Here is a 14,694-nt window from a genome sequence, read left to right as displayed (position 1 = left end):
CCTACTGCGTCATCACGTTTGTTGTGTTCTTCCGGACTAGCTAACAGGCTACCGCAGCACTGGTAGCCTCCATAGCGACTCGAGAGGAATCCACCAGTTTTCCTTCTGTACAGTATATATTTAGATTAATTAATAACAACAGGGAGTTTAATGAACTTTGCGTATCTGTTATTCTACGACTGGATATTTGGGCTGTAAACCTGGGTAACTACTGAGATGCTTTCATGTGGTTTTTCGACTTTGAAGCGTGTTGTTTTGATGATGTAGCACCGTTAGTTAGCCACTGGGAGCCAGAGCTCATTTTGGAATAGTTCGTTCGAGCTGCTAACTCACTTTGGTAGGAATATTTTTAGTTAAAGATTGATAAAAGCTGTGCTGAAATGAATCGGCTTGGCGTTTATTTTTATTGGCTGGTGTTTTCTAATGGTGAGTTTATCTGAGTGAAGTTGTTGGTGTAAGCCTGATGGTAGGCACCAAAGTCTGAAGGTTTTCTCTCGGATCACAACAAAAGGATTTTTGATAACAAGCTGGCAGCTAGCTCAGTTAAGCTAACGTTAGCTTCGTGACTAGATTACACATTTTCAGTAAATTGGCTGCGATATACTAATGTGTTAGTTTAAGTTTTCCATATTTTGTGTTTAAAAAAGGTCATTTAGGCATTAACGCAGGCGAACGCCAGCAAAAATAATGATGCGATTTGAGTTTAGTAGGCCCCTCCTCCTGGTAGCTAGCAGCCGGCCTACCCAACAAGTCACCCGAACTGCGCTAGTGTTCAGCAAACTTTCAGTTATCCACCATTCTCTGTTACATCCAGCAGAGGAAACACGCGTCCTCTTTTTGTTTCTTTGTGCAAACTGGTTTTTATGGATGCAAAGCGTGTTTGTGGCAAACTTCACTAGAACACAATGCTACTGTCATATAAGTCATGTTATTGAAGTTTCTGTATTAGTTTAGTGTATAACTTACCATTTTATCTGATTATAACACTACACAAGCTCTGTTTGTGCATTTGATCTCATGTGAAAATTAAATGAAAAACCAAAAATTCGGCCAATGTTTTAGGCAAACCCAAAACATGGTTCGGGTGTGATCCATTTTGTTCACTATAATGATGAATATGTTTATTTTCACAACCTTATATCTGATTTTGTCAGAAAGGGTTAATGTGTGTTTATTTCTAATGTTGTGACTTGTCTGGCTTTCTTTCAGGGTACCCACACCTTTTGAGTGTACTCTGCAGGCCCTGGGTCCCATCCTGAGATTCACCTGTCACAGGAGGGGCTCTTCAGAGCAAGGGCCCAAACTGCTAGTAAGAAAACTTGCAGCAAGTTTTCTGGAGGCTTTTCACAGTCAAGATGTCATCCATCTTGCCATTCACCCCACCAGTGGTGAAGAGGCTTTTAGGCTGGAAGAAGTCCACCAGTGGACCAGGTGTTGCAAGTAGCGGGGAGCAGAACGGTCAAGATGAGAAATGGTGTGAGAAGGCTGTGAAGAGCCTAGTGAAGAAGCTAAAGAAGACAGGCCAGTTAGATGAACTGGAGAAAGCTATCACCACACAGAACTGCAACACAAAATGTGTCACCATCCCAAGGTATACTGTAAATCTCTGACTTGCTGATAGAAAATAATTTGTTGTATATTTAAAAATGGGTTTAGTTGAAACCTCAGCTGATCTTTTCAGCTGTTGCTGGAGGTTGAACTTCTTTTTAGTGTTTTTGATTTTGCGGCTACCTGCTCGAGTTGATAAATGAAGAGGATTTTGAAGATTTTTAAAACTTTTACGGATGAAAAACTGAATATTAGTTCATCCACAGCTGCAGCACTCGTGTGTTGCTTTCTCTTAGTTAAGCATGTTGTGTTTATCAGTTAGCCTTGAGGCTCATGTTCAATGGGAAGAGTGTGTTAACGGTTTCATTCCTCACCGCTCTGCTGTCCGGTTCTTTTTCAGATGTTTACGTCTGTAGATAAAAGACACATTGATGTGTCAAACAGGTTGTAGATCCCACCATCATCATCGTAGATATGCAAAGGAAAGCACTTTTCCACAATTAGACCATTATAATTCTGCAACACACGGGTGCATTTCATTAGTCATTACTGGATCTGTTCAACCAGTTTGCCACTTTTAAATGACACTGTTGATTATGATTTATTTTGGTAGATTCTTCTGTAATTGTTGCTTCCTGCAGTCCAAACATCATTGGGTATTTGAAGTTTAGATTTTAAATGCTGCGATAGTTGGTGGAAATCCATTTCCTGCCTCGTCGTGAACTAGTCGGTTGGTACTATAAATAGTGTTTAAAATCCCACACATTCGTGAAGTGTAGTACATGAAGTACTTTTGTGTAGTATATGTGATTCTCCTGCTATTCAGAAGCAACTACTCTCGTTTGTCTCCATTCCACATTTTTCTTGACCATTTTCCTGAATGTTTTGAGAAAGTCTGAAAATGGGTGTTTTTTTTTCTCCATTCCCAAGGTTGCCTCATCCTTATTTCCTTCTTTTCTGCCAATGAGCACTTTGATTGAATGTCTCCAGACACATGCTGTCTGTCACTAGTGACAAGACTTTGGGTTATTTGCACTCTTGAATGCTGTTTGTCTCACTTCATCGTGTAATTAGCAGACTTCACGTTATGGTTTTCCTCTTCGTTTGGTCAAAAAGGCTTCTCTTATTTGGAGTTTCCATCTTTCACCTCTGTGGTTGAATTTGTCTTTATTTCACCATGTGACTCCAATAAAAGAGGCCTTTTAATGTTCATGCACCATACTGATATTTCTGGAGGAGCCATGTCCCATGTTTATCGTTTGTTTTTTGTTTGTGTTTTGTTGTTTTCTCTGTGCACAGCAATTGCTCTGAAATATGGGGACTGAGTACACCAAATACGATAGAACAGTGGGATACATCAGGCCTATACAGCTACCCTGACCAAACCAGGTGACTATTCTCAACTACTGAACTAGCTGTCGTTACAATGTTGGAGGTGACGGATATGGAGAACTCAATCCATCTCCATTACCTTCTCTACATGCTCACATTGTGTTCAGCTCCGCCGTGTTTCCCTTCGTATGTCCGGCCTGTCTCACCACGCCTCACTATTTGCTGTTCAATCAGATCCCTAGATGGCCGTCTGCAGGTCTCCCACAGAAAGGGGCTTCCCCACGTTATTTACTGTCGCTTATGGCGATGGCCGGACCTCCACAGCCACCATGAGCTGCGTGCCATTGAGGCCTGTGAGTATGCCTTCCACCTGAAGAAGGATGAAGTCTGCATCAACCCCTACCACTACCAGAGGGTGGAGACGCCAGGTGAGCGAAGTCACGCTTTGTGCTGATGGGTCAACCTATATTTGGTTGTGATAGGCGTTTTGAGCCTGGCAGCTCAGCTCTGTGTAACTGTTAGGCATATTTATGAATTATTCTGTTGTGTTTGGATACCAAGCCTTACTCTAACATTAGGTTTGTTTAGGCACCTATAACGCTGTCTCAGAAACACTCGTTTGTATTATTTTATAGCAAACTACAGTTAGCATTCAGAGGAAACCAACATTTCAGCTTTCCCTTTGAAAGGGGTCAGTGTGGTCATGATATTGACTGAGAAGGTGTTAGGGTGGTCTGGATTGGACACTGCTACCTTCTGCTATGAAACTTGTGTTTTGTAGTACTGATAATCCATTAAATGGCTCTAATATTCAGTTTAATGCTCACCGACGTTTCCTAATGACCTCGCAGCTTTTTATTTTCTCCCATTCTGTAATAAAACTTGTTTTTAAAGCACTTTATTATTTTTGGACCCTACCTAAAAGTCCCGTATGTTGTTTTCTTTTTCCTGTCACTTCTACGTACTTCTATAGTGCTGCCTCCTGTTCTTGTGCCAAGACACCCCGAAATCCTACCAGATCTGCCACCTCTTGATGACTACACTCATTCCATACCTGAGAACACAAACTTTCCTGCAGGAATCGAACCCCCAAACAACTATATACCAGGTAGGGATGTGTGGGTTTAGCAGCACTGAAGTGAAGAAAGTGTTTTTCTTTCTTGTTTTGTGTTTGTAGATCTAACCGACATAACGGTTTGACAACACGTCCGCTAACATGTTTCTTGCCTAATCTCAACAGAGACGCCTCCACCAGGTTATATCAGTGAGGATGGAGAGACAAGTGAACAACAGATGAATCAAAGTATGGACACAGGTACCCTAGATTAGCTTGTCCTTCTCCTTTGTGTTTCTGTCTCACTCTTCTAGCCACGTAAGATGTTTTATTATCTGTTTACATGTCAATTATTTATCAGAATAATTCATTAGAAGGCGTGTTGTGTGTACATAAAACTCCTTTGTGGGGTTTGTTTGCCCGTAGCTCACTCATACACATGCATAAACCTTTGCTACTGCTGAGCTTCCTCTTAAATAAGCAGAGTCAAACGCGTTTGCAACAATAAACAGCTGAAAGGCTCTTCCGGTTTTACATATTATCCATTTATTAGTCAGTCAGATCTGCAGGAAACAGCAGGTAGGAGGCAGCTGTAGAAGAGCATCAGGCCTGAAAACAAATTTGTAAAAGCGTAGTAATTTGTGCTTTCATCTGCAAGACTGTGCCGACAACAAACCCAAATCACACATTACCTGTGATTAGGTGCTGCAAACAATCACATCTGTGACCTTTTTGTCTTTGTCAGGTTCTCCAGCAGAACTCTCCCCGAGTACGCTGTCACCTGCCAACCACAGCATGGGTAAAAGTCTTTACTAACGTTTAACTAATCTGGATAGCAAGTCCAGCGTCCCTTAAGGAGGACCTCCCAGTACTAAAGCACATGCAGTAGCTGTTCTTCTGCTAAATGTTCTGGACCAAATAAGCTTTACTGGTGTGATCCTGTACTGTAGACCTGCAGCCAGTGACGTACTCCGAGCCAGCCTTCTGGTGCTCTATAGCGTACTACGAGCTCAACCAGCGTGTGGGGGAGACGTTCCACGCCTCTCAGCCCTCGCTAACAGTCGATGGCTTCACAGATCCATCAAACTCCGAACGATTTTGTCTGGGCCTGCTGTCTAACGTAAACAGGAACGCCACTGTGGAGATGACTCGACGGCACATAGGTGTGATACACATTGCTGCTTCACTATAAGAAAACAACATTTTCCTGCTTGTTTTAATCTTAAAGTCTCATCATTTGTGCTACATTGAGAATTTTCTGTTTGTGCTGCTGATGAGTGAATGAAGGGATTCTGTCTGTCAACAGGAAGAGGAGTTAGACTTTACTACATTGGAGGGGAGGTGTTTGCTGAGTGCTTGAGCGATAGTGCTATTTTTGTCCAGAGTCCGAACTGCAACCAGCGGTATGGCTGGCATCCAGCAACAGTGTGTAAAATTCCTCCAGGTGAGAGACTCGTCTTTCAGGGGCTTTTGAATCTTGGTGTAAGTTTTGTTTCATCCTCATCATCCATTTTTTTCATATAACACTTTCTAGCTCACTTCAGTCGGCTCCAAAGTGCTTCACACAACACATAAAAACACATCGCTGCTGCCTTCCTTGTTCAGCACATTGGTCAGCTGACATGCTGGCTACGGCAACTACGGACTAAGGCCCTGTCCACACGTAGATGGGGATCTGCCAAAACGTAGATATTTTTCTACGTTTTGGCCTGTCATCCACACGAAAACTCCGGCCAAAGTGAAGATCTGCGTTTTCTCCGTTTTGGGTGTCTGCGTGTGGACGGACAAAACCGGAGTTTTAAGGTCCGCAATGTCACTTTCTGCGACAAAAAAATGCTGACATCACGTGTGCGACCTGTGTTTACACTAGCCGACAGCATGGATGCCTCAGAGCTGCGCTCGCTTTATCAATTGTCCAAGCGCTTTCTGCTTGTTTGTTTTTGCAAGTGGAATTACTGCTCCTTGCGGAAGACCACAGACGAAGGACGAGGTTAAGAACGGGGAAGTACTGCCGCCTACAGGTCTGGCATGTCCTTAACAACGTATTTATCCGGGTACGTGTGGACAGAGTTTTTTTTTTAAACGAGGTGGTGTGGATGCAAGTTTTTGGAGGGGCGGATATTCGTTTTAAAAAAAAACGGCTACGTGTGGACTAGGCCTCAGTAGCTGTTCAGCCAACTTGTTGTTTTTGAAATAAGATCGGTTACTGAGTTTCACCTGCATGCTGAATGACATCAAAATGCATCTTTGAAATAGTCTTCGACCCCCATCGCCTCATTAGCCGATGAAAGAATAAATGGGAAAACGCTCCACTCAGAGTGAGCCTTCCTGGCTCGCCACCACAGAAAACTGCTGTTGGTTTACCGTCCAGGAAACAGCAGGGCGCAGCTCGGCTACAAGAGGCTAACTGTTAGCATTAGCAACTCCACAAGACGTCAGCCAATCTCCTAGCCAATCAGAGGGGAGATGTTCAGATGTGTTGACAATTACTGGGTATGGCTCCTCTGGCTAACCTACTTGATATTGGAGCGTGACAGCTTGCAACAAATCATTCACCAGTGTAGGGTTTGAGAAATTGAGTGCTTTAAGAGCTCAGTATATACCGTCATTTCCGGACTATAGAGCGCACCTCAATAGAAGCCGCTCCGGGCTAAAAGCCGCAGATATCTACTGAATTGAAAACGTAGTTTAACTGAACATAACTGAACTGATCAGTCTCAAACAAAAGAGAAAAGTTATTGATTAGTTTATTCATCGTCCTCCTGCGCACTGAAACCACTGAAGTCCTCTTCTTCAGAGTCGGAGTTGAACAGCCTCAGAAGAGCTTCGTCACATACCTTTTCTGTGGCGATGTCAGTGTCGCTCTCCGTGTTGCTGTCGTCATCCCGGGGTGAAGCTGGGAAAACAAGCAGCGCCATTTTACTGTGAAAAAAATCCTCCTGGGCACTTTCCATAGCGCTCCTTTAACTGTTCCTTCATTAGACTTTCCAGCATCCATCCTTTCTGGTTGACTAAAGCCGCACCTCATTATAAGCCGCATGGTTCAACGTGTGGGAAAAAAGTGGCGGCTTATAGTCTGGAAAATATGGTATTACCTCTACTTATGACCAATAAGCTGTGATACTCTATCTAAATATAGAATATCAACCTGCTTGGTCTTTACTGTGTTTATTCAGAAGATTCTAGGATTCTTTGTTTTTTTCAGGGATAGTACACACTTCGTTTTGATTCAGAAAAGAGTCAGGTTTGAAAAAGTAAGAATTTATTTTTAAAACAATTAAAACATGACAGGTTAACTAACATTTACTGTGAGTGGATGGATCCAGATGGAGCAGGTGTTGTGGATGGAACCGCATGTCTGGGACTCTTTAAGGAGTCTGAACAATATCAGCTTGTTCTACAGGAACTGTTTGCTGTATCAGCTTCGCAGTTGCAAAAAGATTTTGACAGTGTGTCAAAAGCTTTGATAGGTTAGAGAGGTTTTTGCTTCAGATGGCCGGTCTGAAGCTTTCTCAAGAACTGAGCTGAACTGCTGAATCACCAGTGATCCAGTTTTAATGTTCTCATGTTATGATTTGTGTAGCCAACCAGAGGTTGACATGTTGAGGAATGTTACCAAGACAACCTCAGAAACACGCCTTCCTTGATACCGGATGCTCTGATCTGGGATAAAGGACTATCTATGTGTCACGCGTTTAATTTAAAGAGCAAGTCACCCCCTACAAGAAACTTACTTCACTCCCACTTCATGTTTGAAAAATGCAACAAATGCTGTTGCTTGGCAGACCGAGAGGGCAGAGCCACTAACAAATACACACACAGGCTCACAATGGCATTATGACATCATAATGTACGAGATGATATCATAGCATACCTCTTAGCCAATATCGGTGGAAGATTTAAATTCAAATACAGTGCAGAATTTTTCCCTGACGACGGCGCAACATTGACAGTTTTAGGCAGAATATTTGAATTTTAACCAAGATGCACTGAACTGCCAAATTATTGACTACACGTGTCTGTAGCATGATTAGACACTCCTTTATATAGTTTATCAGCAAAAAAATAAATGTTATTTGGAGGTGACTTGTTCTTTAACTTTACTTTGTCCTTGTGTGAGTGCAAATGGTGATGACCTTGTCATGTCAACATGATGAAACATATATAAATCAATGTAATCATAACATAACATTCATTTCAAACTTCAATCACTCAAGCACAGATTAATGAAAGCATTTCATTATATTATAATTATTATAAGTAGCAATAAATAAACATTTATTTAATGATTATTTAACTTATAAGTTTTAAAAGTTCATATTTAATTTAAGAAATCATTCTTTGATTTAGCAACTGATCCGAGCTGCGAGTGTTCCTTATTCAGAGGCATGAAGAATTTTGTAGGACGATAAGGGAAGCTTGGACCTTGAGGAGAGAAAATCATGGTTGACAATACATTATCATGTGTTCAGAGCTGCAGAGAAGCTCTGAGCTCCAGCTGATGGGATGAAGGCAGGCCGATTCAGGGAACACACGCAGTCTCGTTTTGACCAGATGTTGAATGATCAAACAGTACCTAAAAACTGACCATTGCTAGACATTACACCAGGCATTTATTCATACTAGCAACAACTAGTCTAGAAATCTAAACCAACCATAGCAGCAGCAAAAAGATATAGATCTGCAGGTTAGTCTAGCCACGCTCAATTGTAGCCTCAGCAGGTCAGGCATCTGCTTGGCTAAGTGAAGGCCGGGCTAATCACAGCGCTCTATAGACATGACATCACACCCAAGCCCTCACCCCCCAGAGTCTGGCTGAGGGGCAAGAAGATTGCGCATCCCCATTGACCATGTTTACTATCAGTCAGTTGTCAATAAATTTAGCTAAGTGGCAGTGAAATAAAATCTATCAGCTCAGTTAATATGTGCAGCGCTGTAGGCATCCCAAATCGGCAAAGGAAGGCCAGTAAAAATGTGCAGGTTTTCACCTGATAACATACGCTGAAGGCAATGGTTTACAACCATGACTAAAGTTTGTGTTGGGTATTTTTAAATCCTGAAACTTAACCCTGAAATGAACCACACACAGGAGAGAGAAGTCAGTAGGTTTTTTTACGCTGTGAGGAGACAGCGGAGAGCAACCAGCCAAAAGCCTGTCCAAGGCCCTTGTCCGATTAACTTTGGCGTGTTCTCTTTCTTCAGCTGGTTTATTGAAACACAGGCAGACAGAGACAAAGGACAATCTATCACTGTCCACACTTAACCAATAAAGCTGGGCGGACACTGTGCGACTTTTTCACTCGTAGCACTCAGCTTCAGCTCAAACTGTACGACTTCCTCGCAGGGCAGATCTCACAAGCCAGGTGCTCACACTGCACGACCCAGTTCTCGGATGCAACCTGACTGCTCACACTGTACGTCTGGTAGCAACACGTCAGACATAAAATATATGCTAAAAATAGCAGTTTTTACACAACACGTCAGACTTTTTTATCTTGTTTTGCCTGTTGTCCTTCGGGAGTGCTGCAGGGGGACACACAGGGATTTATGGGGGTTGGATGAGGAAAACGACATAAAGAAAGTAAATCAGTGTTTTGTGATCAGTTTAATTTGACATGAACACGACAAACACGCTATCTTGCCAATCATTGTGAGTTAAAAAAATGTGTAGAAATAAAAATGAACAACGTGTGTTATTAGGGAAATAGCGGGCGAGCGGTGTTGATGCATGATTGAGCATGTGTCGTGAGCGGTTCTGGTACTTATTGGGTGGCAGCCGCTCGCTGCGCCGTTTCAACCCTCACGAGGAACGAGCAAAATATCAAACACTCCAGAAATCTGTGTGAGCTCACGATTGCTGATCGGTAGCTGGTCACGTGGTGTTAATCGCCTCTTGTAACCCCCTGTACACTACACGACGCTCAGCGCAAAACTCGCCCCGATTTTGTGGATTCTCGCACGAGTGGAAAATCGGCTCAAAAAAGTGAAAAAGTCGCACAGTGTCCGCCCGGCTTAACACTGATTTCTATCTAAGGCGGGACCTTCTAAAAAGTAAGTCTCAAGTTACGGGGTGGCTGCTAGCTTCCCTGTTGTCAAGCAGACCCTTCCCAACCCCCTACAGATAAACATCAGGCCGCATACCACAGAGCCAAGAGAAAAGAGGGAAGAACTTTGTGGCTTACTTCTACTTCACAACATATGATTAACATGTGATTACTTAAAAAGGAACATTTAAGACAGTAATGCATTAAAAATCTCCAACAGTTTGTCAGAGCCAAAGTCTCAGCACAGAATAAAAAAGTCAAATGTGCCCCACATGTCCAGACACAAACAGGTTATAGCCAATGACTTGTATGCCTTGTAACCTTGTTAAATAATTTTCTTTTTACATAATTATACAAAATACGTTCTGTAATTGTAGCGACAGCCTTTACTGTCCTTCGTTTTCTGTTATTGAGCTCTTCAGGTATGTCAAATGTATAAAAGTTATGCGAGGGAGGGGGCGTGGTCTTTATTTGAGACAAAAATAGCATGAACATTGTGAGTAGACCTGTAGACCAAACTTTGTAAAAAATGGTGGTGATGTTGAACATTTTGCTTAATTTTATGGCTTTTTGTCAGACCAGGAAGTGGCTGCAGGCAGCATCCAGAAACCTCTGGAGGAACCAGTGACTCTGCCCCCTACTATTTATCAGCTTGTAAAAATTCATAATTAGCATGACTACAAATCAGATGTCTGCACGTCGTATATAGGGCGTCACCACAGAATCTCCTCTAGCGTTGCTGCTGCTCACCTCCTGGCCAGATTTATGGTGGTTCGTTCCTCCTGAAGGAAGGCTTTGGAGTTTGCTGAACTTACATTTATCCTCTGCTTGTCTCTGTGTCTAATTCATTGATGTTAAATTGGGATGTAGTCTGTAGTCCTGGACATATTTTCACACAAAACCTAAAATAATGTTTCCCCCGTTCGAAAATTAGCGCGTTTTTGGCATCAGAATGTGTCCTTAAAATTAACATATGTGAAATCCATGGCACATAACAAGCATAATTAGAAAGTAGTGTTTTTAGCTCTGTTGACTTGCATTTATTTTTTCTAGATGGGCATGACTAAGACTCCCTATTATTTTGTAGACGTTGGGTGGGGTTTGCACCATAATGGCAGAGCCTTTTTTTACGATGATGGCAGAGCTGCAACAAAGCAAAACAACAGCTATGGTGGCAGTTCAGGAACGGCGCTTGCTTGAAAAAGCTTTAGCATTAACTTGACAATTTACACTTGGGCTTTGCTTTGAGACATGATCAGATAGAGGTACTTAAGTCCTTTATTTAGAAAAGGGATTCATTTGCTTCTTTTTCTTTGATGGTGTTTGGCAGACTGCCCTTTGGCAGATTTCCACCACTACCAATACATCACGCTGCTTTGATTGGTCCTAGGGCTGTCCAAGCGTGCAGAGAGAGTTTGAAAGGCAACTGTAGATTCTGCCCAATGACAGGGCTCTGTTGATGGGTCGTGGCCATCATATATAAGATGGCTTGCAAGGCCAAGAGACCACAGCAGCAGATTTATTGAAATAATGCGTGAATGCCCATTTTAACAGAGTTTAAAGAGCAAGTCACCCCCAAATCAACTTTTTTTTCTGATAAACTATATAAATGCGTGTCTAATCGTGCTGCAGAGTCAATAGTTTTGCACTTTAGTGCACTTTAGTTAAAACTTTAATTTTCTGCCTAAAACTGTCAGTGTTGTGCCGTTGTCAGGTAAAAACTCTGCACTGCATTTGAATTTAAATCTGCCATTGCTATTGACTAAGAAGTACCCAAGAACGTTAGCTGGTACCATATGATGTCACAAAGTCATTGTGAGTCTGTGTGTGTGTGTGCATTTGTTAGCGGCTCCACCCTCTCGGTCTGCTAGGCAACAACATTTGTTGCGTTTTTCAAACAGGAAGTGGGAGTTGAGTAAGAATCTGGTAGGGGGTGACTTGCTCTTTAAACTTAAAGTTGTTGTACTAACTTAAAAAAAATCTAAGTTATCGATTTGTATTCATGATCAAATGATAGAATCATGTGCCAGTGTGTTTTCTTTAAGGACTGCATAAAACTCATAGAGCTGTTTTATTCTGTCTCTTCTTTCAGGTTGCAATTTAAAGATCTTTAACAATCAAGAGTTTGCTGCCCTGCTGGCACAGTCAGTCAATCAGGGCTTTGAAGCCGTCTACCAGCTCACAAGGATGTGCACTATCCGTATGAGCTTCGTTAAAGGCTGGGGAGCAGAGTATAGGTGAGATTTGATGTGGATATTATGTAACTATCAACTGTAAAACATTAAAAGTTACAAAGAGTTTAATTATAAATGTTTCTTGACTGAAATGGGAGCCGTCCTGCAGATTTGGTGACATCCATTTAGTTTTCTGTAACATGTTCTCTCAAAAAAAACATTGCACAGGTGTGCGCAGTGTCTGTCAGCCCACACTTTAGAATGTTAAAAAATCATGTCTCCATTTTACAGGCGGCAAACTGTCACAAGCACTCCGTGCTGGATCGAGCTCCATTTGAACGGTCCCCTGCAATGGCTGGACAAAGTTCTGACCCAGATGGGTTCCCCGACTGCACGCTGCTCCAGTATGTCCTAAACAGCAAAGGAACGCCCAAATAAGCCCATTACAAAGATGATTAGTGTCTAAACACGAGTTTCCATGACCGAAGAATGTCACAAAGTCTGGTTTTGTAACATACTTCACAGTATTTGTGGCCCAGTTTCACACCCCTGTTTAAATCACACACACACACACACACACACACACACACACACACACACACACACACACACACACACACACACACACACACACACACACACACACACACACACACACACTTTTCAGAAAGAAAAAATTGGCACTTTGTTACCCATCTATGTCATGCACCTTGTTAAACTGCTTTGCCCCAAATCCTTAATATTAGATCTATTTGTGGTACAAATTAAATGTATATTGGTTTTTGTCTGGAAATACCAAAAATATCAGAGTAGTTTGTCGTTGTTGAAGATGCTCCAATAAATAACGTGAGCTTGAATGCTGAAAGATTTTTGTTCAGCTCGCCAAGTCCGTCATTCTGAACTGAAGTTGACTTTTCTCTGAGAAGCTCAGCCCTGTCTTCTGTCGGGGTGGGGGGGGTGGGGGGGGGGGGTGGCGGCTGTCTGTCCTCTGAAGGAGGTACCACACTGTGTTTATACATTTTGATTGAGCTGAAGATGCCACAAATGCCCTTTTCCCCCCTCTGAGAAAGTGTGTCGTTCTAAGACATGATTCCAAATAGACGTATAGGAATGTTGGTGAGATATCTTTCCACAGCTCCAAACAAGCAGCATTTTCAGACTGGCTGTAGATTCTATAACTTCCTTTATTTTATTATTTCCTTTGTCAGCCATTACATGACACTCCTTGTTGTTAGTTTTGTTCATTTGTATTCTCACTTGAACAACCTGGCTGTGAAGACGTTGGTAGGGTCCTCACAGCATGCTGGGCGGAGACCAGAGAATATCGGCAGTTATTAAAAGGTTTTTCCTTTTAGGACAAAACCCTGGGCATCCTTGGGCTGTCCAAGGTGACACTTTTAACATCTCACCAGGAGATTTTAAATGCAACAGTGAACTGATTCTGACTTTAGCCTTCACCCCTTTTGTTTTTCTGCATTTTTGTATTCTTGTGTTATATATATATATATATATATATATATATATATATATATATATATATATATATATATATATATACACTGTCATTCAAAACCATGGTTATTTAAAAAATAAATAAATAAATGCATGAATGTCTCATTCTTGCATTTTCATTCAAAAGTTTCAGTCGCTTTTCTTGGTCTCCGTTGGACAGAATATAACCACTGCCCGAAGTTTGTAGCATATAATAAGTCTTTTTTTTTTTCCCAAAGAAATCAAGTTCACAAGACAACAAATATGTCATTGTTTTAGAGGTATGTTTTTTTTTAAAGAGTAAAAAAATTCTTGTTTTATCTGCCCAAGCACACATGACCTCTTCTAGCTTGGTGGTTTGTCAAAAAGGTTTTAATTACATTAAATTGGCTTGTAACAGGAGTACATAATGAGTGAATGTGCCTGCACACTAAGATATTCTGTGTTAATGTGTGTATTGTGTTCGTTCAGTCTATGAAGTACAGTATGTACAACAAGATTTACTACCTTAAACTCATTACTTGGCTGTTGCAAGTTTCACATGTCCCCAGTCCCTCCCCTTAATGTAAATGTGTTTACCATGTGGCACTGGAGATTGTACTTAAAGTGCACCTAGTGACGTTTGGATTTGGGGGAACTGAACCATGTGTTTGGGTCCAATATTACATTGTTTTTATCTTTGGCCTATAAAATATGAATGTGAGAAAAAGAACATTACAAACACTGATGTGGACCAGATGTGCATATGCATAACAGTAGTTCATTATGTGTGTATTTATCAGTAAACTTTTTGCAAAGCAGTCAGTACAGTAGATGTTGCAATTGTTTTACCAATAGAGGGCGGTATTGATAGAGCTTTTTTTTCTGACCATAAGCTTCTCAGGCGTGTGGCATATTATGCAGACTTCATAAAACACTAATAAAGATTTTTTATTCTCATGAATATGTTTGTATTTTTTGTTTTGTTAAATGAGTATTGTTTGAATATTGTGAAACTAGCCTACATTTTAACAGTGATTGCTCTGTCAGAATCAATTATAAACTAATGTTA

The 14,694-nt window shown here is 41.5% G+C and overlaps 1 protein-coding gene across 6 annotated transcripts; it reads left to right on the top strand.

The window, feature by feature from the left end:
- The first annotated feature begins 23 nt into the window (after window positions 1–23).
- LOC107393511 (mothers against decapentaplegic homolog 2) lies at window positions 24–14,586 on the top strand. 6 transcript variants are annotated; one of them, XM_054731243.2, is made up of 12 exons: window positions 24–204; window positions 1,210–1,309; window positions 1,387–1,591; window positions 2,848–2,937; window positions 3,115–3,308; window positions 3,854–3,988; window positions 4,121–4,195; window positions 4,680–4,733; window positions 4,885–5,097; window positions 5,241–5,378; window positions 12,071–12,215; window positions 12,444–14,586. In XM_054731243.2, coding segments are annotated over exons 2-12 (1,374 nt in total). In that variant the 5' UTR covers window positions 24–204; window positions 1,210–1,308; the 3' UTR covers window positions 12,568–14,586. The 6 variants fall into 6 exon arrangements, with proteins under 6 accessions (XP_054587218.1, XP_015827394.1, XP_015827392.1 ...); XM_070546378.1 differs by having other exon boundaries at window positions 40–107; XM_015971908.3 differs by having other exon boundaries at window positions 1,210–1,591; window positions 4,121–4,183.
- Window positions 14,587–14,694: the final 108 nt, after the last annotated feature.

Source organism: Nothobranchius furzeri, chromosome 17 (genome assembly GCF_043380555.1).
Source record: "Nothobranchius furzeri strain GRZ-AD chromosome 17, NfurGRZ-RIMD1, whole genome shotgun sequence".
NCBI classification, from domain to species: domain Eukaryota; kingdom Metazoa; phylum Chordata; class Actinopteri; order Cyprinodontiformes; family Nothobranchiidae; genus Nothobranchius; species Nothobranchius furzeri.
Note: the sequence above shows the minus strand (reverse complement) of the source record. Positions and strands in the feature narration are given on the sequence as shown.

What these genes read in the sequence shown, in the direction of transcription:
- LOC107393511 (XM_015971906.3), top strand. Translation starts at nt 1,356, where the DNA reads ATGTCATCCATCTTGCCATTCACCCCACCAGTGGTGAAGAGGCTTTTA. An exon ending in GAATCAAAGTATGGACACAG is followed by an intron (nt 4,196 to 4,679) that starts GTACCCTAGATT and finishes TGTCTTTGTCAG; the next exon opens with GTTCTCCAGCAGAACTCTCC. An exon ending in AGTGTGTAAAATTCCTCCAG is followed by an intron (nt 5,379 to 12,070) that starts GTGAGAGACTCG and finishes CTCTTCTTTCAG; the next exon opens with GTTGCAATTTAAAGATCTTT.